The following is a 24434-nucleotide window of genomic DNA, read 5'->3' on the forward strand; positions in this document are numbered from 1 at the left end:
GAATTGAGTCAGTGGAATGTAATCAAACACAAGGTAACCATGCGTTTGATGTGTGCGATACCATTCCATTAATCCCGTTCCAGCCATTACTATGAGCCCGTCCTCCCCTATCAAGGTGCCTCCGGCTGCCTGTGCTCTGTGGATAATGTATGAGAGATGTAACAGGACTGTTCTTCAAGCCAGAGTAGAGTCCAGAGTAGCATGTGGTAATCATCAGCTGGAGAGTTTAGCTCACCTGAGGAAGCTACAAACAACAGGCCAGGAAATGCACATTTACTGAGTATACAACACATTCTGTCGCTCTTCCACCAACCAGGTCACACACAACACATTCACCAGATCTCCAACGAGCCACATATGTTAATGGTTTACAATACCATGCGACAGATAAGATGGACCTCTGCCTTGATCACAGTTCCGAAAATAATGATAGGGGACGCATTTCATTAGAGTGTTAGAAAGTGTACATTAACTTTTGGCCCGATTCCAATATGATAATTCACTTACTTCTCTAGCCTGTAGGCCTTGTTGAAGGGAGTGAAGGATTTAATTGTAATTGGAACTGGGCCCATCCAACATAAAATCACTAATAGATGTAAATTCTTAACCGGAGCAATGTTCTCCGTTGGCTAAAGTGCCTGTCACTCCATGGTGAGGACCAATCAGAGGAAGCCCTCCATAGTAAGAACCAATGGGAGGAGGTGATGCTCACCTGATGTACCACCAGCCCTCCAGGTTCTTTTGGATGACCTCCACGGTGACCCCTTTCTCAAAGCCGATCTCGTCCTTCCCCTGGCTGGCGTATGGCTGCACCGTCGTGTACTTCTCTTCTACACGGGTCGATGGAAGGAAAGACAGAGAAAAAAGGAGAGAATCAACATTTCTGTTCAGTAAATCCCAGTCCTGAACCCCTTGGAGAACTCCCCTTGAATTTCCCAGTCAAGAGTTATCTACTGCAACAACCAAAGTATTTCAATCAATGAATGTTCTCTTAGGAAGCAACACAGAGGTAAAGGTATCGGGAATCACCCAGTTAGCCATTTATCGGTCTTGTTTTTTCAAGCCCGCATGGATACCCTGACTGTATCCAATCCACAAGTATCCACCAATAGAAACACAAACAGCACCCACTACTGGCCAAGCCTCTCATCACATCCACAACACTCTCAAACTCTTCCTTATCACAGCTAGAATGTGACAGAGGCAACCCAGCCAGGACCCACTGTGGACCCATAATAAACACCGTTGAGCGAACAACACTGCAGACTGGATCCATTTGAAATGTCTGGAGAGCTGCAGAGATGCAGTATGGAGCCGGAGCCTCCCTGTTGGAGATAAGGAACCTGTGGAAGCTCTCAGATCTTTATCAGGCTACACTTGGCTGCCCAGAGCCAGATAAGGGAAATCCCCGAAGCCACTCTAGAGTGGGATGATCCATAGGGGAATTCAACTACTGTGGGAAAAACCATGTGTAAGTATGAGTGGTAGTAGTGGGGGGTAGATAGATAGGGCCACTTTAAGCAGCTGTTGCTTCAACGGGTTGGATATACAGGGGCATGGGAGGGAATGGGGATAAAGACAGGGAGAGAATCGGAGTTGGTCCGGTGAGAATGGCTTGTGTCTCAAATGATCCCCTATATTGCCCCATAGAGTGCACTACCTTTGACTATATCAATAACAGTGCAATATGCAAGAAATAGTGCACTATAGGACGACTATAGTGTCATTCGGGACACAGCCAATGTGTCCCTTGGTGGGATGGGGAAGTGAAACAGGAGGAACGGGAGAGGAATTTCAGAGGTGTGAACGTGCGTGTGTCAGTCTGTTTACAATGGGTGGGGTGGGGTGAGGTTTTAGTGGGAACACATTCTACTGCTGCCTGTCATTCCAGAGGGAGCTGAAGGGCTTGGGTCAATTATAGAGAGCTGTAAGGAATGTCTATGGGGTTTTTGGACTAGGTAGCACAGGGAGTGTTCGTAGGGTGGGGGTGGGTGTGTGGTTGAGGACGTCTGAGTACTTGGAGTGGAGAGGGAATACTGTGTGAGTGTGGGTTTGTGACAGTGTGTGTGTGTGTGTGTGTGTGTGTGTGTGTGTGTGTGTGTGTGTGTGTGTGTGTGTGTGTGTGTGTGTGTGTGTGTGTGTGTGTGTGTGTGTGTGTGTGTGTGTGTGTGTGTGTGTGTGCCTGTGAGTGTGCGTGTGTATTCAAACATACGTATCATGTGTGTGAGCATGCTCTCTGGACATGTACGTACGTGTGTCTCACACTGTCTTAGTGAGTGTTTGACCAGTCAGCTGGGCCCAAAGCCCCAAACAGTGAGTTGAGAAGGAGGTTATCAGCACACTGCCATAAATCACATTAGACTCTGCTGTAACTGATCCTGTTCTCTAGACATACAGACAGAGGAACAGGGTGGAGGAGACTGGATAGAGTGTTTGACCTAATGACTCGCCCTGTCAACAACACATGAGGTAATCGATGAGGTGAGGTCATCCTGCTGTCACTAGCCAATCAACACCTATGGATTTCATCGGACCAGCCAATCAGACTGTACTGACCTAACATTGGGTCAGAAGAATTTGTGGCTTTGACCGAACAATGCAATAACAAGGGATCCATTTGTTTTTCTTGGGAGTATTTTTGGCGATAAAGTTACCAAAGGCAGGCCCATTGACCTGAGGTAGGGTCAGAGTAAGTGGACTATAAAACAATAACAAAGCGATCCATTTAGCTTCCTGCTTTGTCTTCTTTGGGAGTATTTTGCCGATAAAGTGAACAACTTTAGACCCATTGACTTGACGTAGGGTAGGAACAACAACAAAGTAATCCATTTTTGCTTCCTCCTCTGTGGTGTTCATCCATAAGATTTAGCACCTGGCACTTATCTTCTCTCCTTATCTTGTTTACTATCTCGTTTCCACGGTAACTAAATCCTTGACTGGAGAGGGAATACACAGGAAAATATTATATTTCTCACAATTGGGTCAAGTATTCCATTAGCAAAGAGTGTTTCGGGGTAGTTTCAGATTAGTTGTTAGGAAGACAATTCATTAATATTGTAAGATTAGACTCCCTACTTTCCTCTCTCTAACTCATGCAATGCTTCTTTCTCGAATCTTTCTTTAATTCCTCTCATCCTCTCCACTTTCTCAAATCTCTTGCAATAAGGTTGAGCAGGAGGTGGGTAGAGTATTTATGTAATCGTGGAAAGATACATTAAGAAAGAGTGTCCATGTCTCATGACAAGAGTGCATCTTCATAGAGCGAAACCATGAGATACAGTATTTATCCATTACTTATGTCTATGGAGAGAACACTCAGGGTAGAGTAATTGTAAGTATTCTTTATGGTCAATGATCATGTCCCTGATACGCTTAACTCTACTTTTAGCTTCCTAGAAACTAGTGCTCAGCGATTAACTGACGTCGGTTCAATTACTTGAATTCCATTTCTTTTTTTTTCTTTTTTTTGTGAGCCCAACACTCCATTTCTCCAGTGAGAAGTCGAATAATAATAAATCAAGTCAAGAACTATGTGGGACGCCTGGCTGAAAGGAGTTGTAGTTATTCAAATATTCCATCTAGTTCTGTGCAGAAATTTGGTAATTAACTACGATGACCATAATTCATTGCACCTGCTCTTTTTGGTGCAGACAGAAATGGATACACTTTACTATACACAGACTGCATAGACTGCATGAGAGAGGAATGTACTCAATGATGAGAGAGGGATAGAGACAGTTTGTGAAGGTGTGCCTTATCTACTTTGAAGGACTAGTAAAATTATTTTGTCAGACAGCTCTGCTGCATACTAGCTTAGCTAAATAGGATGACTAAAGACAGTACAGTATGGGGAGAACAGAGATAACTTTGTCTGTCTGTTTGGCTGCTAATGCCTGAGCAGAGATGAGATGATGACTTTAAGGAATTAAAGATAATAAAGTCATCAAATAAAAACAAAGTAATATACACAAGTGAAATATTATTTTTTCTTTTTCTACTGATGTCTACCCAATGGGGACCTGACAGAGACAATGGAATATTTTCAATGTTTGGGGAATTGAATGTTCACTATTTTGGGTTTTGCAATGTCCATTAAAAACCTCTAAAATCAATTTTAATGTCATTATTAAAACCATTCTTAATTTTTTTTAAATAATCGAACAGAAACTGAACCGACCCCAAAAAGCACAAATCACTAGATTTGAAACCTGCATATTTAGTTAAAAGAAATTCATGTTAACAGGCAATATTAACTAGGGAAATTGTGTCACTTCTCTTGCGTTCAGTTTTTTTCCTCTAAATTATAGTTTCCGGATTTTACCATATTAATGACCTAAGGCTCGTATTTGTCTGTTTATTATATTATAATTAAGTCTATGATTTGATATTTGATAGAGCAGTCTGACTGAGCGGTGGTAGGCAGCAGCAGGCTCGTAAGCATTCATTCAAACAGCACTTTCCTGCATTTGCCAGCAGCTCTTCGCAATGCTTGAAGCACAGTGCTGTTTATGACTTCAAGCCTATCAGCTCCTGAGATTAGGCTGGCAACACTATGGGTGCCTATAACAACATCCAATAGTCAAAGGTATATGAAATACAAATGGTATAGAGAGAAATAGTCCTATAATTCCAATAATAACTACAACCTAAAACTTCTTAACTGGGAATATTGAAGACTCATTTTAAAAGGAACCATCAGCTTTCATATGTTCTCATGTTCTGATTAAGGAACTTAAATGTTAGCTTTTTTACATGGCACATATTGCACTTTTACTTTCTTCTCCAACACTGTGTTTTTGCATTATTTAAACCAAATTGAACATGTTTCATTATTTATTTGAGACTAATTTGATTTTTATTTATGTATTATATTAAGTTAAAATAAAAGTGTTCATTCAGTATTGTTGTAATTGTCATTATTACAAATATATATATAATTATAAAAATTGTCCGATTAATCGGTATCGCCTTTTTTGGTTCTCCAATAATCGGTATCGGCGCTTAAAAATAATAATCGGTCGACATCTAGCTTACACACACACAGAAGTGGATCCATCCACTGTTATAGGCTCCTGCCTGTGATTAAAGCCAGGCTTCAGTATGGGCTACTGCCCCACATTCACACCAGCCTATTTAAGCCCGCCCAGTCCTCCTGCTGCTACTCCTCTGAGAGAGCTAGCTACCTAATTGTAACTGCTTCGCTCAGCTCTGGCTGGAGACTATGGCGAGGCTCTGGCAGCCCATATTAGTACATTCACCAAAAGCATCCAAAAGAGCTGGATGTAGTCATCACATGGAAATCGTTGGCTGAGTATTGAACTAGTGTTTATTTCTCCTGTGCAGTATAAATAGGACCTGGGGGTTTTCCTGAGCATCTGAATAGGAAAAACGATGTCCTATGTTATAGATTAGTAAGACTACAACTAGGAAGTGGAGTTTTTCCTGGTCAGGCCATGTGGTTAGGAAGAACGCCTGGCCCGAAAGTATATAGGTCATCGCAGGCCTGTATAAAATTCCTCAACACAGGCACTAACTCATACCATCTGACACAAGTTCCCCCTGTGTTGGATCATCTCTGTTGAATCACTTATGTTTATTGTCTCTTTGACTGGTCTGGGATCAGAGTTAAGCTATACCAGGTGAGTCACACCCCATGTATGTTATTGGGAGCCTGGGAAGTTATATGAGTCCCAGGTCAGTTTCAGTAAACAAACAGACAAAAGACAGAGCCAGGTGGGATGAGTAGGTTAAAACGTATCCTATAACCAGATGGCTGATCTCTCCTGGTCTTATTAGAGGGATGAGAAATTATTCTGGCTCTAGGTAGGGGTAGTCCACAGACACAGATCTAGGATCAGCCTCCCCAAATCCTATCTATATCAATGACAGAGAACATCTAACGGACAATATAGTGACTACTTTTTGATCAAATATGGGTAGATGTAGCCTTTTAATAGCCACAGATCTAGGATCAGCTTATCTTCCCCAGATTCCAACCATAACCATTTGAGGATAAATGCAAAGCTGACCTTGGACCAGTTTTGATTAGATACTAGACAATATGAGACATAGGCTCATGTCTGTCTGGGTCCATCAAAGAGAATTCATTATGACTCAACAGCAACTCTCCATTGAGACGTATTCCAGTATTGCAGTGTCCAGGGGAGTTTGGCAACGTGATACATTCAAGAGTGTGAGAACATATCTTTACCAATAAATGTTCACTAAAAACCCAGTCATTAAAATCGAATGGTTCTGAACCTGGAGGGAGTTGTATAAGTACATGAAGTAGCACTACACACAGTAATGTTTAGAGCAGCTTTTAGCCAACAAGGTTGTTACTGTTGTGCTGTCTGAATCAAATACCCCTCATTATATAATCTGTTTAATGTTAGTAAATGATTCTGCGTAGCAAAATTAAGAAATAATTATCTTTCGAAAAGTAGAGAAAAATTAGGTAAATTTATCTCCGGGAACTGAAATCTACAGGAACACCCATGATGTTGGGGGTTAAGCTGGAGTTGTTGTTGGCTGACTGTCATGGATTTAAAATGAGTTTTCTGACCATGAAGGGATGAGTGTGTATGTGTGTGGTTCTGAGAGAGGCCACTTGAGAGTGTCTGTTTGCTTGTGTGTTTGTGTGTGTGTGTGTGTGTGCGTGTGTATGTGTGTCTGTGTGTGTTGACTGTGTGTTCACCTCGACTCTGCTGGCGGTTCACTATGCCCCCCAAGGTCCACCTGCGGTCCAGTCTCTTCAGATGAGCCTTGCGTCTCTTAGTAACTGATGAAGGGATGGACGGAGAAACCAAAGAAAAACAAAGAAGCGTGAACTTAAGAAGCGTATTACAAAATGAACGAAGGCAAAAAGCCGTCATTAGTTAGTAGGATGGTGAAAACATTACATGGAAAGCCAGCAAATGAACGGTGTCCATTTTAAAGATATGCATAGTAAATCACATGATTTGTAATAGTGTAGTAGCAAATGGTTTTACAGAAAGAATTGATACTCATTGTTGTCGTGATAATCACTATCTGTCTTCGGCGTTCACGCGCACATTTCCCAGTCAAGCAGCTAAACGTCTTAAAGGGTGTGTATTTCTGGGGACTGAGTTATACTGACATTATAAAGGACGAGTGGAATCACAGATATCCTGAGGACAGTGAGAACTAGGTCATAAACACAGAGGTATTTCCTTACGAGAGACAACTGCCCAGAGAAACTATCCTTCACGACGTCTGTCACCGAAAGACCGAAAGAGAACAAGCCCCACATTAAAAGAGGAAGCAATGATCATATAAATAGAATGAATAGAAAGGGTGTCTCCATTCATTACAAATAACCCGGGTTAGCGCTTCCAAGCCTGTTCTATTCATTCAATCTCTATGACAACGATGACATGATGTATCATAGAAATATTATGTATAGAAGGCGTGTCTCTATTCATTACAAAATGCCAGGGTTAGAGATCCAAGCCCGTCCGATTAATTATATTTCTATAGCAATGATTATGCAGTATCATCCAATCGTGTGTCTGTAATACTGAAATCTGTTGGTTCTCACCACAACTTATTCCGTATTCAAGAAGGCCAATCCCCATACATAATGTTTCGTGTATCTGGGACCTTTCAAATGGTCACAGACATGCTACATTTATTTTATTTTTATTTATTTTTTTACCTTTATTTAACTAGGCAAGTCAGTTATGAACAAATTCTTATTTTCAATGACGTGTTGTTCAGGGGCAGAACGACAGATTTGTACCTTGTCAGCTGGGGGGTTTGAACTTGCAACCTTCCGGTTACTAGTCCAACGCTCTAACCACTAGGCTATCTTGCCGCCCCAAAACATCTGTGTGGCATAGTATCCAACCCGCCCCTAGCATACTGTACACATGGTTTAAGATTGCCCAGCAAACGACATCTGTGTCCAATGTCTCGCTAATAGGTTTTCTAGCAACTGTATAGGAGAATACAGATACGAGTAAATCTCCATGTTAGCCTGTTAGGCTACCGTAACAGCTTGCTAAGTCCTCTGGTAAACTGTTCCGTTCCAGTCGCCCTTATAAGCAGGGACCACTCTTGCAACACCACTGACTTACAGTGAAGTAAAACAACCCTATATGATACTGTCCAACTCGTTCCTTTCTGATGACTCGCAGTTATCCTCCCTTCCTTAACGCATTCCCCAGGGAGACATAAACCAGACTTTCAGAACGGAGGAACGAGTGATGAGGGAGGACAGAACTAAATTACTGTCATCTCTCCCTTCATAATGGAGGGAAGAGGAGGAGGGAGAAATGGAGGAGTGAGGAGAGGAGGACAGAATCAAATGACTCTCATCTCTCTCTCTCTCTCTCCCATTGACCTCCTAATTGAAATATCAAATTGGGGACAGCCACAAAGGCCAACGTTATTTCAGGGTAATTCCAATAGACCAGACCTATCAGGCTCTGTCGTCCCTCCTCAGTGAGCTAGCTACAGTCTGCTATTGGTTTATATGACAGCAGACTGGGGCTTAATGAGTACGAGGGGGAGGGATAGGGGAGACAGGATAGTTACTAGAGATATGAGATATGCAGTGGTGTGTGAAAACGGAGTAGGCAGGCTCTAATGGGGAAGGTGTTGATAGAGGAGTGTTTTGCGGGATGGGAGGGATGTGCATGTGGGGTGTGTGTCTGCATTTCCTCTCTGCGCGTGTCTGACCCAGATCCCTAGGTATTTCCAGGCTCCAGCCACATGACCGTCTATTTCCTTAAAGGCTGTCACAGACTTTCACTACCAGCCCAGTTTGTCCCTCTCCCTCTCTCTCTCTCTCCCTCTCTGTGGAGTGACTGCATTCTGCATTAAGGGGAGCTGGGGGCCATGGCAGCTGCAGAGGACCTGTCATCACATGCTGGGATGTGGCGTGCCAGTTTACAGTGTAACAGCGCCATGGGCCAGCGCGAGGATCATAAAGCAATGTGTCTTAATGAGGGACAGGGAGAGAGCCTTACATACCCCGGTGGCAGTCTATGACACACGAAGCATTACGACATAATGATCACACTATACCAGGTAGTTTCCATGGGTTACTAAAACTGATGGAAAACAGAGGTAATATGACTTTAACGGTGGGGGAGTGTATGGATGTGTGTATGTCTGTGTGTGTGTGTGTATGTCTGTGTGTGTGTATGTATATGTGTGTGTATGTCTGTGTGTGTGTATGTCTGTGTGTGTGTATGTATGTGTGTGTGTATGTCTGTGTGTGTGTATGTCTGTGTGTGTGTATGTCTGTGTGTTTGTGTATGTCTGTGTGTGTGTATGTCTGTGTGTGTGTATGTCTGTGTGTGTGTATGTCTGTGTGTGCATGTCTGCCTGCCTGGGTGTAACACACAGCTAAGGCGCTACAGTGTCATTCTGAAGCACCAAAGGGGAAGGGAGCTTATTCTCTAGTGATGAAATATGCCCTCCAAACAGTCAGACTAAACATTACTGCAAAAAAAAGAGGTCATGACAAAACTCATTGAAAAAGTAGTGAAGGAATTTCCTCTGGTGCCAAAATATCCAGCCTGACGAAAACCCTGTAGTTTGAACAAAGGGCATTTGGCTGGGTTTCTTACAGTGTCTGTTTCCTGCTCTGACCCTGGTCCTCGAGGTTCCTGCTGTCCTAGCACAACTATTAGTTGTCATACCTAAGGCCTTAGTAACGATTGTAGTGATATTTTGCAGGGAGAATGGCTGGTGTGTGTTACCTAAGGCCTTAGTAACGATGGTAGTGATATTTAGCAGGGAGAATGGCCGGCGTGTGTGTGTTACCTTCTCCTGTCCTGACGGTGCTAAGTTCCAGGTCGTCTCTAGTGCCGTTCTGTGAGTCCAGGTATGTGGCCGGCACCCAACCCTGCTCCTCGGCTGTACTGACGAACCACCAACCTACATCAAAGACACACACACACACATTAGTTTGTGCAGAACCACATGGAGACACACACACATTCTTTACACACTATGTATGACACATAAAGAAAATAGACATACACACACACACACACACATTCTTTACACACTATGTATGACACATAAAAGAAAATAGACAGACAGACACACACGCACACACACATTTACCAGCCATTCACCCTGCTAAATATCACTACAATCATTACTAACACCTTAGGCATGACACCTAATAGTTGGGCTTGGACTCCAAACACACTTACACATTTTGATTTACATTCAATAATGGAAATATGCCACCGTTCTAGTTCCTTCATCCGCAGCAGTTTGCGAAGGCTGTAAATTACAATAACTGCTCTACATTCCCAAAGAACTCCAGAATTCATCGGGTGTTAGTGTTTCTCTTGGTCCAGGCTTTCATTTATATCGGCTACATGGGGAGCAGTGAAGTGACGTAACCAGGGAACTTTTCAACTGCTATCATTACAAAACCACCAGACGTTTCAGAGTAGCGCTACTGACTGACCATGGATCAGTTTTTCATTTTAATTCATAATGATTGAGATTATATGGACAGGGAGAACCTGATCCTAGAGCAGCACTCTAGGGTTAGGGTCATGTTTTTTTCATATATGTGCCCGGAGTGCAGAGGAAAATGGACACTTAAGGTTCAAAGAGGTAGAAGTTGTCCCTGAACCACAGATCTAGGATCAGATGACCATAACTGAGTTCTAACCTGAAACCATCAAGGGGATTAAATAAGAGCTGACCCTGTATCAGTGCAATGGTTAAGGATTGACTTGAATTTAGTCCCCCAAAAAATCCTAGTCTAGTATTTCGAGAGGTGTTTGTGGGACAATAAATCTTTTTGATTCGAATTGACTCGCCTCTACCTAGACCTGATTGAATGCAAAAACACATGTCGAATCGGGAACCAAACCAAACCGAAACTCACGAAAAGAGAGAGGAAAAGAAGCCATCGATCCCTCCCTGACAGTTAGCATGTGTCTTTGTGTTTTAGTCCTGCAGCGGTAGCACGAATCCAGATTCTCCGACTGTCTATTCTGTTTACGAAGTTCAGAGGCTCTCCGAGCATTTCATCCGTAACATTTGGGTTCAACGTGGACTACTCAGAGTCGTAAATAGTAGGGAAGCTGCCTTTCAGTGAACCTCGAAGATACAGTATAATTTACGACTTTCTGCAGCCTATAACGCAGCCAGACGTACGCCATATGCTAACACACACAGGCGCACTCCTGACGGATGCACATATGTACACATACACAATAACTCACATGCTCTGACAGTATAAAAGAGAAGAGAGCGAGGTAACGAGCACAACTATTTTTTTCCTCTCCAATGGAGTCCAACAATTAAGTCCTCAGCTCTTGACTGTGTTAACCGTCATATGGCGAGGTCCTATAATGTGGTTTGACACACATACACACGCACACGTGGACACACACGCGCACACACACACACACACACACACACACACACACAGATACAGACACACACACACACACACACACACACACACACACACACACACACACACACACACACACACACACACACACACACACACACACACACACACACACACAGAGACACACACAGAGACACACACACACACACACACACACAGACACACAGAGACACACACACACACACACACAGACACACACACACCGGCTTGAGTAAATCAAGTCCTCACACGCCCCATTTTATGTCCCTGCAAGACACGCCAAGTCACATTGGGAAATGAGACCTATTTGACCCATATGGAAAATATGTCTGTGTACAACAGTTTCTTCATCAGAAAAAAATAACATTGGTCATTGGTAGGGTTGCGAAATTCCAGTAACTTCCCAAACATTCCTTAGTTTTCCATAAATCCAGGTTGGAAGTCACTCATAACACAAGACTACTATAGCGTATACTATGTGTGAAGCTCTGAATGGTCCACCACAGTGTTTGAGGCTTCAACCCATAGGCATTGTCTAAAAGGCATTGAAGTTCAAAGTAGGTCCCACTGTAGACATCACAGCAGAGTCTGGGGTCTGACAGCGCACAGTACAGTGAGTTTGGAAACCTGTCAGAATCGGTTGGCTTCACAAAATGCTAATAACGCTATGAAAATGATGCTATGCTAATGCTTAGCCTAGCGAAAACGCTAACGTTGGACTGACTGTAAGAGGCATAGGTTTTCCTCAGCGCCAAAGTGAATTTGACATTGCGACATTGATGCTATGCTAATTCATTATTATGCTGCTGTAGGCTAGCTAGATCCTAGACTGAAAATGTGTTTTGATGAATGGCACTCAGCACATATAGCGGTGAGATGAGAGGCAGCACGGTAGAGCCCTCCTTTCTTTTTTTTAAAGTCCTACATTCAACGTGTGAAACAATGGAAGTTGCCCATAGTTTTAGCAAAGAAACTTTATAGATCCAAGTTACCGCAACTGTCAAAAAGGAAATAATCCACAACCCATCCACCTTTATGGAATTCGGCCACTGTTAAGGTTTTCTTCCTCTTCCTCTGAAGAGGAAGTGTAGCAGGGATCGGACCAAAACGCAGCGTGGTTATTATTAAACATCTTTAATAAAGATGAATAACGAACATACAAAAACAATAAACGTAACGTGAAAAACCAAAACAGCCCTAACTGGTGCAAACAAACACAGAGACAGGAACAATCACCCACGAAACACTCAAAGAATATGGCTGCCTAAATATGGTTCCCAATCAGAGACAACGATAAACACCTGCCTCTGATTGAGAACCACTCTAGGCAACCATAGACAACTCTACTATACCACAATCCCATAACGTACAAAAACCCCAAGACAAAACACACCACATAATAAACCCATGTCACACCCTGGCCTGACCAAAATAATAAAGAAAACACAGAATACTAAGACCAGGGCGTGACAGCCACAGTTCAGCAAAGAGACAATTCAGGAGCCATTTTCTTCAAAAGGTCACCTGACATGACAAGCAGAGGATATATAGTCTCCTAAATCCCTATGTGACAGGGTCCTGGTGAGCGACTGCCATTATCAGCTGCATGTGTGCGCTGCCACGGCTGTATATCACTGCCTACCTAGTAGGGACTGATAGAAATAGGTCAGGTCTGTCGGCGTGGAAAGAGTGTGTCTGCTTACGCAAACGTGTGTGTTTGTGGGCGCCTGTCTATATAGGGATCCATGAACATGCCTGCTTGCACTTGTATATGTATGTACTTGCATGTACTGTGAAAAGGCAAATGTGAAAAACTAGTTTAGCCCTGGTCTCTCTCGCTCAGGCTGGCAGACACCACATGGCTTTGACAAGGCCCAGCTCCCCTATACATTCAGCTCCCAGGCTGACAGACACCACATGGCTTTGACAAGGCCCAGCTCCCCTATACATTCAGCTCCCAGGCTGACAGACACCACATGGCTTTGACAAGGCCCAGCTCCCCTATACATTCAGCTCCCAGGCTGACAGAGACCACATGGCTTTGACAAGGCCCAGCTCCCCTATACATTCAGCTCCCAGGCTGACAGACACCACATGGCTTTGACAAGGCCCAGCTCCCCTATACATTCAGCTCCCAGGCTGACAGACATCACATGGCTTTGACAAGGCCCAGTTTGCCTATAAATCCCAGTTTTGGAGAAAGTCAGATGTGGTTAAAGAGCAGAGAAATTAGAAACAGAAAGGTTGCTGGATCTCATCACACATAGGCAGTTACCAGAGTGGAGAGAGACTGTGGAGGAAGAGAGAGAGAGAGACCAGAGAGAGAAAGCGAGGGAACGTTCTCATATATTCCAACCAACTACTGTCCGTGTGTCAACATTTTCCAGGAAACTCACTCTGTCCAACTGCAATATGGACAGAAGCTGGTTCTTTCTCTTTTCTCGTCTCTCTCTTTCAGGACATTTGTTAGTAGGAAGTTAGTTGGTGTTCCCTCTTTCTGGCCGTGCCATTTAGCTTCCAGACAGACAGATAATAAACCCTGTTTTCCCGGAGAAGAGAGAGGACATCCCCCTTGGTGAAGACTCGAATCAGGGTTTCCCCATTCACACAGTGGAATCCAATTGGCTTGGCGGCTCAATTAGGCTCCAAGAGATGTATCATGGGATTGAGCTGTTTATGTGGTATTGTCTGGTGTTGAACATGTTTGTTGTCTCTTTTCTGTTTGTTGGCGGGATTTGCTGTGTTTTGTGTGTGAAAAATCAATAAAAATGTTTAATGTACCCTAGGGTGTTCCAGCGGTCCAACAAGTACTAACACTGCAATAACAAGTACTAATACTGTGATAACAAGTACTAACACTGCAATAACAAGTACTAATACTGCGATAACAAGTACTACCACTGTGATAACAAGTACTAACACTGTAATAACAAGTACTAATACTGTAATAACAAGTACTAACACTGCAATAACAAGTAATAATACTGTAATAACAAGTACTAACACTGTAATAACAAGTACTAACACTGCAATAACACGTACTAATACTGTAATAACAAGTACTAACACTGTAATAACAAGTACTAACACTGCAATAACACGTACTAATACTGTAATAACAAGTACTAACACTGTAATAACAAGTACTAACACTGCAATAACAAGTACTAACACTGTAATAGCAAGTACTAACACTGCAATAACAAGTACTAACACTGCAATAACAAGTACTAACACTGTAATAACAAGTACTAACACTGCAATAACAAGTACTAACACTGTAATAACAAGTACTAACACTGTAATAGCAAGTACTAACACTACAATAACAAGTACTAACACTGCAATAACAAGTACTAACACTGTAATAGCAAGTACTAACACTGCAATAACAAGTACTAATACTGCAATAACAAGTACTAACACTGTAATAGCAAGTACTAACACTGCAATAACAAGTACTAATACTGCAATAACAAGTACTAATACTGCAATAACAAGTACTAACACTGCAATAACAAGTACTAACACTGCGATAACAAGTATTAACACTGCGATAACAAGTACTAATACTGCGATAACAAGTACTACCACTGTGATAACAAGTACTAACACTGTAATAACAAGTACTAATACTGTAATAACAAGTACTAACACTGCAATAACAAGTAATAATACTGTAATAACAAGTACTAACACTGTAATAACAAGTACTAACACTGCAATAACACGTACTAATACTGTAATAACAAGTACTAACACTGTAATAACAAGTACTAACACTGCAATAACACGTACTAATACTGTAATAACAAGTACTAACACTGTAATAACAAGTACTAACACTGCAATAACAAGTACTAACACTGTAATAGCAAGTACTAACACTGCAATAACAAGTACTAACACTGCAATAACAAGTACTAACACTGTAATAACAAGTACTAACACTGCAATAACAAGTACTAACACTGTAATAACAAGTACTAACACTGTAATAGCAAGTACTAACACTACAATAACAAGTACTAACACTGCAATAACAAGTACTAACACTGTAATAGCAAGTACTAACACTGCAATAACAAGTACTAATACTGCAATAACAAGTACTAACACTGTAATAGCAAGTACTAACACTGCAATAACAAGTACTAATACTGCAATAACAAGTACTAATACTGCAATAACAAGTACTAACACTGCAATAACAAGTACTAACACTGCGATAACAAGTATTAACACTGCGATAACAAGTACTAATGCTGCGATAACAAGTACTAACACTGCAATAACAAGTACTAACACTGCGATAACAAGTACTAACACTGCAATAACAAGTACTAACACTGCAATAACAAATACTAACACTGCAATAACAAGTACTAACACTGCGATATCAAGTACTAACACTGTGATTACAAGTACTAACACTGCGATAACAAGTTCTAACACTGCGATAACAAGTACTAACACTGTGATTACAAGTACTAACACTGCGATAACAAGTACTAACACTGCGATAACAAGTACTAACACTGCGATTACAAGTACTAACACTGCGATAACAAGTACTAACACTGCGATTACAAGTACTAACACTGTGATTACAAGTACTAACACTGCGATAACAAGTACTAACACTGCGATTACAAGTACTAACACTGCGATTACAAGTACTAACACTGCGATAACAAGTACTAACACTGCGATTACAAGTACTAACACTGCGATTACAAGTACTAACACTGCGATAACAAGTACTAACACTGCGATTACAAGTACTAACACTGCGATAACAAGTACTAACACTGCGATTGCAAGTACTAACACTGTGATAACAAGTACTAACACTGCGATTACAAGTACTAACACTGCGATAACAAGTACTAACACTGCAATTGCAAGTACTAACACTGCGATTACAAGTACTAACACTGCGATAACAAGTACTAACACTGCGAATACAAGTACTAACACTGCGATAACAAGTACTAACACTGCGATTACAAGTACTAACACTGCGATTACAAGTACTAACACTGTGATTACAAGTACTAACACTGCAACAACAAGTACTAACACTGTGATTACAAGTACTAACACTGCAATAACAAGTACTAACACTGCGATAACAAGTACTAACACTGCGATTACAAGTACTAACACTGCGATAACAAGTACTAACACTGCGATTACAAGTACTAACACTGCGATTACAAGTACTAACACTGCGATAACAAGTACTAACACTGCGATAACAAGTACTAACACTGCGATTGCAAGTACTAACACTGCGAGCATGGGTTCAAATCTGACCCACCACTTTAGCAATTCCTCTCCTGCTATAAACTTCTTTCTATCTATCCTGTCCAATAAACACAGAAAATATGAAAGTAGTGGGATGGCCACACCACCTAAACTATGAGCTAATCTTAACACGCTACAAGAGCTTCTCTTGGAAGCATACATGTCTTGTTTGATTACAGTGGCTAACATTACCATATTACATCAAATATGAATGTAATAACCATTGCTGACGGTCAGTTATTTTAAATGCCTATATGTTCTAAAATAGCTATATATCTTGCTTGACCGTACTGTATGTGTATGGAATACATTACAGTGACGGTGGACTAGAGAGAGATTAAAGGGTCAGTCTGGGATTCAAACAACAACAAATTGACCGTGTTTTCCTCAAAAGGTTATGAATCATAGAACATGGAAAATGTGGTGTAACAAATGTCAATCTTCAGCAGGGGTGGGACGCGGGCAGGGGGGCAGGGCAGTAAAGGGGGTTGGGGGCAGCTGTAAAAATGAAACAGGCTAAAACAAGACATATAAAAGGTAGGTTGTCTAATGAACTACATATTGACCACCATCTGAACATACAGTAGAGTAGAAAGCAAAAGGGAAGGGCTGCTGTTTCAACAGGTTTAAGTCATCATGGCAGTGTTATTGGTTGCAGGGACCCGTGTGTGTGTGTGTGTGTGTGTGTGTGTGTGTGTGTGTGTGTGTGTGTGTGTGTGTGTGTGTGTGTGTGTGTGTGTGTGTGTGTGTGTGTGTGTGTGTGTGTGTGTGTGTGTGTATTAGACTAGAAACCATGCTTAGGCTGAGTTCACTCAACCTCAAACAACGCCGTAAAAAGACATTTAGAGGAATACTTTCACGAGTGCTCATTTCCTGACTAAGTACGATCCTTTTATTGTACAGGTGCCTTGTCAAAACTAAATCAGACCACTTTTTAGGCAGCCTTTGACTACAATAAACACTAGATTCTGGGTCCGGGTTGTGTCCCGACAGAAATGACCCAGTTTGCTCTACTTCATCAGATTCATGATGTGGAACTAAAGATAACTATCTTAAAAGGTCAAAGAGCGACAGATGTAAAACCTTCTTAACATTGACAGTACTCATGCTGGTTTAACCCAGACAGTAATAAGTAGTCTAATTGCAGTTCCACTGTGTTGTGCTTTGGTAGAACATAGGTTGGGTTTAGCAGAGTGCAGTGCTTTCTCCCTCTTTCCCTCTGTCTCCATCTCCCCCTTCCGCTCAGTGAGAATAAGGTCACATGGAAAACAAATGTTACAGTAATTCTGCAGAACATACTAATCATTGGCTGGTAAACGCCATGTAGGGAGAGAAAGATGGAGATAGAGAGAGTGGGTGACCGAGAGAGAGGAGAGAGAGAGAGATACAGAGACAGAGAGAAAGAGAGAGCAGACGTTTGGCCAGGGAGTATTCCACACACTTCCCCGTCCAAAACTACCACAGAATCTATCCGTTCACTCTCTTCATTTGGATTGATGGAACGGAGAAACGGGACCATCAAGACGTTTAGTCAACGACACTTATTTCAAACGCGACGCGATTGTGTTACTCATCTCATTGCTTTGCCACAACGAACAACAGATCTGATGTGTGATACGAGCTCTGAGTTGGATGCGGCTGAGCCCGAGTCAGTAAGGCAGAATATTGAATTGAACCACAACGTGCGCTTTCTGCAGAGTAAGCAGAACTAAGGGACACAGAAAGCTGAGGCTTAAAATAGAACCAGAACAATTACGGCGGTTCGGGAGGCCTAAAACGAGACAGGAGAATCAGGCCTGGAAGGCAGAGACTATTCTCATCCTTCTATCTAATCACACAAACCCTGTGTGTGAGCAAGATACCATAGGTTGCAAGAAAGCATATATGTAATCAAATCTGAAGCTAATACAGAACGAGATTATATAATATTATTATTATATATATATATTGTATTTTACCACCTCTTTCTCCCCAATTGCGTGATATCCAATTGCGATCCAACTACGATCTTGTCTCATCGCTGCAACTCCCCAACGGGCTTGGGAGAGGTCAAAGGTCGAGTCATGTGTCCTCTGAAACATGACCCACCAAACCGCGCTTCTTTACACCTGCCCACTTAATCCGGAAGCCAGCCGCACCAGTGTTCAACTGACGACGTAGTCAGCCTGCAGGCGCCCGGCCCTCCACAAGGAGTCTCTAAAGCGCGATGAGCCAAGTAAAGCCCCCCATGCCAAACCCTCCACTAACCTGGACGACGCTGGTCCAATCGTGCGCAGCCCTATGGGACTCCGGGTCACGGCCGGTTGTGACACAGCCTGGGATCGAACCCGGATCTGTAGTGATGCCTCAACACTGCGATGCAATGCCTTAGATGGCTGCGCCACTCGGGCGGCCTGAACGAGATGATTTAATTAGGGAAATTGAAATGAAATCCCATCAACTCTAGACGTCAATACAGTATATGATGTGATAAACGCCTAGTTAGGCCTCAGGGATATGATTTTGTTGGATGGGATCAAACGAAGAACAGAAAAAATCCCTCTAATGACATCAGAGTCTTTTAATAACAAGTTCCTTTGAACACATTTTCGTTCCCTTTGTGTGAACTTTGTTTGAAAAGATGGTGTAGCGGATTGGCAATGTAAAGAGACATAAAACGTATAAAAATCACCCAAGACGGGATACATCAAAGCATCATCTGATCAGTTCTAACTGAGGGGAAGTTATGAGGACATCCGAATCATCAAGCTGGTTGGTTCCTTCCTAGTTTATTTTGAGGCCCCAAATCTTTATTGACAATGTCTAACGGGACAGGAGACAGAGGAACTCACATCCCACGGTGGAGATTGGGTTACCTTGCTTTTAAGTTTTCATAAAACATAAAACATGGGGGTTTGGTTACTGTTAGCTGTGTTACAAGTTTAAGGGGATAGCGTGGTGGAAGGAAGTTCATTAGACCGTGTTGACTAAATATCATGCTCAGCATGCATGGGCTACGTCCCCAGGCCTTGAACTTGAACCGCCGTGTGTGTGTAGGGGGGGGGGGGGGGGGGGGGGGGGTTGTGGTTATGTTCAGGGTTTGGGTTACGGGCAAAGGTTAGGGTTAGGGTTATGGTAAAGGTTAGGTTAAGGAAAATAGGATTTTGACTTTAAATAAATATTAGGTCCCCACGAGGATAGAAGAACATAACGTGTGCGTGTGTGTGAGTGTGTGTGAGTGTGAGTGTGAGTGTGAGTGTGAGTGTGAGTGTGTGTGTGTGTGTGTGTGTGTGTGTGTGTGTGTGTATGAGAGAGAGAGAGACCCAACCCAAAGCTTCCTTCCAGCTAAGTACCCCCTGTGTCATGCTTATTGATACAGGCTGGCCATTTCAAAGCATGGGAGGTGCAGCTAACACTAAGCTAGCTTTAGCCATGCATATCACCTCACTAAACATGCTAATGGCAACAAGCTCTATTTTAAAACCTGTAGGTGAGTCTTTTGGCCAGCTATGGCCTTTCATGTGACCCTATCTATACAGGAGATTTTAAAGGGCTTAAAGGTAACGTGAAACGTTACGCTACGGGTAGCATGTATAGGATGACTAACAGCCTGCTACGCTATCTGTTGGCTTATAAGTATGACTTCCTGATTGAAGCTGGCTAGCCATTTTTACAGCCTGACCAGGACATCCTTTAAGCTAACCTAAGCTAAACTCTCTAGCGCTAAACGCTCTTTGATTGAAGCCGTCTGTCTGATTTGATCTTTTAAAGGAAGAACCACTGTATAGGCTATGTGAGACTACAGATGTAGGATCTTAATTTGAGCCAGTTTGCTACAGCAGGAAAATAATCATGCAGCAACAGGAAATTCAAATTATTATGTGGATTATAACTAATATAATGAATTGACATTTTTGTCGGGGTTGATACATTTTTCGCCAGGGAAAATCGAGTCTGAAATGTCAAAGTGGAAATTACAAACTTCAGAAGCCTTTTCAAAACTCAAATGCAATACAAGGTTCTGTATGGAAAGTTCTCCTTCAACAGAGTGATCAAATTCATATCCTACATCTGTATGGCCTCTCGTGTGTGAGGACTTGTCTTCAGCAGCCCCCTGGCAAAGATTCTGACGGTTTACAATCTTATCGGCGTGACTGAAGACAGAAGAGCAGGCTAGGCTGTCCGTTAGAAATGTGAGGTGAGACTAGCACTAAGCTAGCTGTAGCCTGAGTGATGGAGTGTAAGATTTGACACAAATGGTGTTCCTCCCCCTGTAAAACTTGGCCCAGTGCTTTCCCCTACTAAAGCTGATCTACACAGGGCCCCAGGCCAAGGCAAACAACACCCACTGCCCAGCCCAGCCCAAACCCAGTCAAAACTGGGTAAATTTCAGGAAAGAATATGTGGGATAGTGGGGGCTATGCCAACCTAACTTACACCCCTGTGGACACAGCAGGCAGTGAGAGAGGGGAGGTAGGGGTGGTGTGTGTGTGCGTTTGAGCCTGTGTGTGTTTATGCGTGCGTGTTTGCCTGTGCATACATAATTTCACACATGTGTGTGAGTACGTGATTATGTGTGTGAATGTGTGTTTAGGCGGGTTTTGCACGGTAAGCGTGCCTAAGCTCTTTAGGACTATGGTGACAAATTCCCCCTTCAACCTGGCAAAGATCGCATAGAGAGAGAGGCGAGGGGCAAATGTCTTCTCCGGCTGGGCTTGTGGGCTGAGGGAGCGGCACAGTAACCCAGAGGGATCTTGTTTGCTGCATAGCATCACAGTCCTCCTGCAAGATCCATTAGGCCGGGGTAAGCACACAGAAAATAGGGGAATTTTCCATATTCAGCCACAGTATGGAGCCACAGAATGGAGGCCCGGTTGCATTGATTAACCAGTCATTTTCGTGCAACTATGGTATCAGAACTCTAACAGAGACAAAACTGAACAAATAAAGACCGACCTACCAGTCTTCAAAGACTATTCTATATAATATACATTTGATACCATGGTATCAATATCAATATCATATCATCAATATCATGGGGATAACAACTTTTGCAGGAAGCACAATAAACTGATTGCTCCATATAACTTCTGGTCACACATGCAAGTGATGTTTTTCCCATCTGAGGCCTCTTCCCTCCAGACTCTGATTGATTTCCCATGTCCAAGGAATGACCAGAGTGGGAGAAAACCAGGACACTGGCCCATACATAGCCTCCACTCCTCCTCTTTCCCCCTTTTCAAGAGGATTCTGGCGTGTCCACCTCCTTGCCCTCCCATATATCTCTCTTTACTAGATAGTAGCTCGTAAATCTCCGGACAGACAGTCAGACACAAATCTCACAGCCAAAACTCATGACATCAGCACACACACACCCCACATACACTCACACACACACACGCACGCACACACACACACACTGTACAGTCTCACGTGGTGATACTGGCGCCTTGTTGACACTATACAGTGAAACAGCTGCCGTGGAACTCGAGCGCACGCGGCTGCTAGCTTCTCGCAGTAGGGGTAGGGTATGACAACAACATCCGACTCGGGATTAGGAACCCGCGACTATCGAGGTAAACAGTGCGTGAAGCGGGGAGAACTGATGCTGCAGTAAAGTGGTTTTACTGCGGTGGATGTTTTCTTTTCCATTGGCTGTTGCTTGACCCGAACCACTCCTAACTGCATATGATATACTGTTTAGAGATTGTGTGGAGAGGAGAAGGAAAAAAAGCACAGAGTCTGGATGGGGATGGTAGAAGCTAACTTAAAAGCATAGGTTGTCATAATGCCGAGATGCACGGGGTGAGGAACATTAAAGCGACATTAAAACAACATTAATGAAATAGGGGGTTTTGGTAAATCGGGAGGTTGTAGTGTGAAATTACCGCCTGTGTTTCTGCGATCAAAATGTCGAAGGACATAAACCAAGCAGAGCTGTGGAGACTCCACGGTCGCAATAGAGCGCTGAAAAGGGGAGAGGGTCTCTGGGATACACAAGGCACTAGGACTTGCATGGCCTGCCAATGATGTCATCGTAGGTCGTTGCTCGAGTTCTTTGGCCTGATGGTGGAGATATGGAGACGTTTGAGCATGTTTACAGTAACCTTCAACTCCAATGACAGTCATTATATACAGCTTGTTTCCTTAAGGAAACAGCTTGTTTGTTTTTCTTGCACTTTTGTACTGAAACTGTCTGAGATTTTATGGTTCTTTTCCAGGCTTAGTTCTATGCACTAGTTTGAGTATATGAGCGTTCAGCTCCGGTGACAGCACAGCTTGTTTTCTTATTTGTTTTTATGTTTTTACATTGAAACTGTCCCGAGTACTGAATATTTATGGATCTTGTCCTAGTTTAGTTTGAATGTGCCCGATCGTGGGGGTATTTGGGGTTTCCAATGCAGTGTGTCAGTGCCACCAATAATTTGATAATTATGGCGTGGTTTTGGCATACGCACAGGCAATTAGCTTTTGAATATTCATTAAACAAAACATTTAATGACTCTCACTCTTGCCTGTGACTCTCACACAATCTCTGGGAATCGAAGCCTCATCAAGTCACATATCTCTCAAAGCGTAACTCAATGCAGCTTAAAAGTTGACAGTACGAAACCTCACAAAAGAGACTGAAAAAACATTGCATTTCACATTTACATCTGAGTCATTTAGCAGACAATCTTTGCCAAAGGGACTTTGGACGACCAGTTCATTTAGCGAAGACTAGTTAAAACAACCACATCTCACATTCATTGCGGTACTGATGTCACGCCCTGACCACAGAGAGCCCTTGGTTCTCCATGGTGTAGTAGGTCAGGGCGTGACTAGGGGGTGATCTAGTATATCTATTTCTACGTTGGTGCTAATGTGGTTCCCAATTAGAGGCTGCTTTTTATCGTTGCCTCTGATTGGGGATCATATTTAGGTAGCTATTTCCCCACCTGTGTTTTGTGGGATATTGATTGTTGTGTGTTTGTGCATGTAGTCACGGTTTGTTGTTCGTTTATTGATTTATTGTTTTTGATTAAAGTTTCACTTTGAAACAAATATGTGTCATTCAACATCCGCTGGCCGTGGAAGAACGTGACAACTGCACTTCCCAGTGTTCACATTTTCGGGTGAGATTAGGTTTCCTCTTAGTCATGTATGACATTGCAATACATTGAATTCACAAAAGAAGATCAGCATTGCAAAAACATCTACACCTCTATTGGACGGAACTGCCGTTTTGGCTGTTGTACTGACAATGAACGGAATGGGATATACAGCAGAAAGCTGTTGGAACAGCCCGATGTCAAAAACACATGGGGCTGAAAGAGTGGAGAGAGAGAGGGGGCTGAGAGAGAGAGAGAGAGAGAGGGGGGGGGGGCTGAGAGAGAGAGAGGGGCTGAAAGAGTGAGAGAGAGAGAGAGGGGGCTGAGAGAGAGAGGAGAGAGAGAGAGGAGGGGGGGGGGGGGCTGAGAGAGAGAGAAGAGAGAGAGAGAGAGAGAGAGAGGGGGCTGAGAGAGAGGGGGCTGAGAGAGGAGAGAGAGAGAGAGAGAGAGAGAGGGGGCTGAGAGAGAGAGAGAGAGAGAGAGAGAGGGGGCTGAGAGAGAGAGAGAGAGAGAGGGGTCTGAGAGAGAAGAGAGAGAGAGAGAGAGAGAGAGAGAGAGAGAGGGGTGCTGAGAGAGCGAGAGAGAGGGGGAGAGAGAGAGAGAGAGAGAGAGAGAGAGAGAGAGAAGGGGAGAAGAGAGAGAGAGAGAGAGAGAGA

General features: G+C 42.9%; 1 protein-coding gene across 1 annotated transcript in view; it reads right to left on the bottom strand.

The window, feature by feature from the left end:
• LOC109907938 (SH3 and PX domain-containing protein 2A) overlaps positions 1–24434 on the bottom strand; it is a 107619-nt gene that overhangs the window by 16259 nt on the left and 66926 nt on the right. Inside the window, exons 10-12 of the mRNA XM_031831354.1 lie at positions 9796–9909; positions 6698–6781; positions 713–830 (exon numbers count right to left, since the gene is read on the bottom strand). Coding sequence (XP_031687214.1) covers positions 713–830; positions 6698–6781; positions 9796–9909 — 316 coding nt within the window. The remainder of the gene's footprint in view (positions 1–712; positions 831–6697; positions 6782–9795; positions 9910–24434) is intronic.

This window comes from Oncorhynchus kisutch, linkage group LG1 (genome assembly GCF_002021735.2).
Source record: "Oncorhynchus kisutch isolate 150728-3 linkage group LG1, Okis_V2, whole genome shotgun sequence".
Lineage (NCBI taxonomy): Eukaryota > Metazoa > Chordata > Actinopteri > Salmoniformes > Salmonidae > Oncorhynchus > Oncorhynchus kisutch.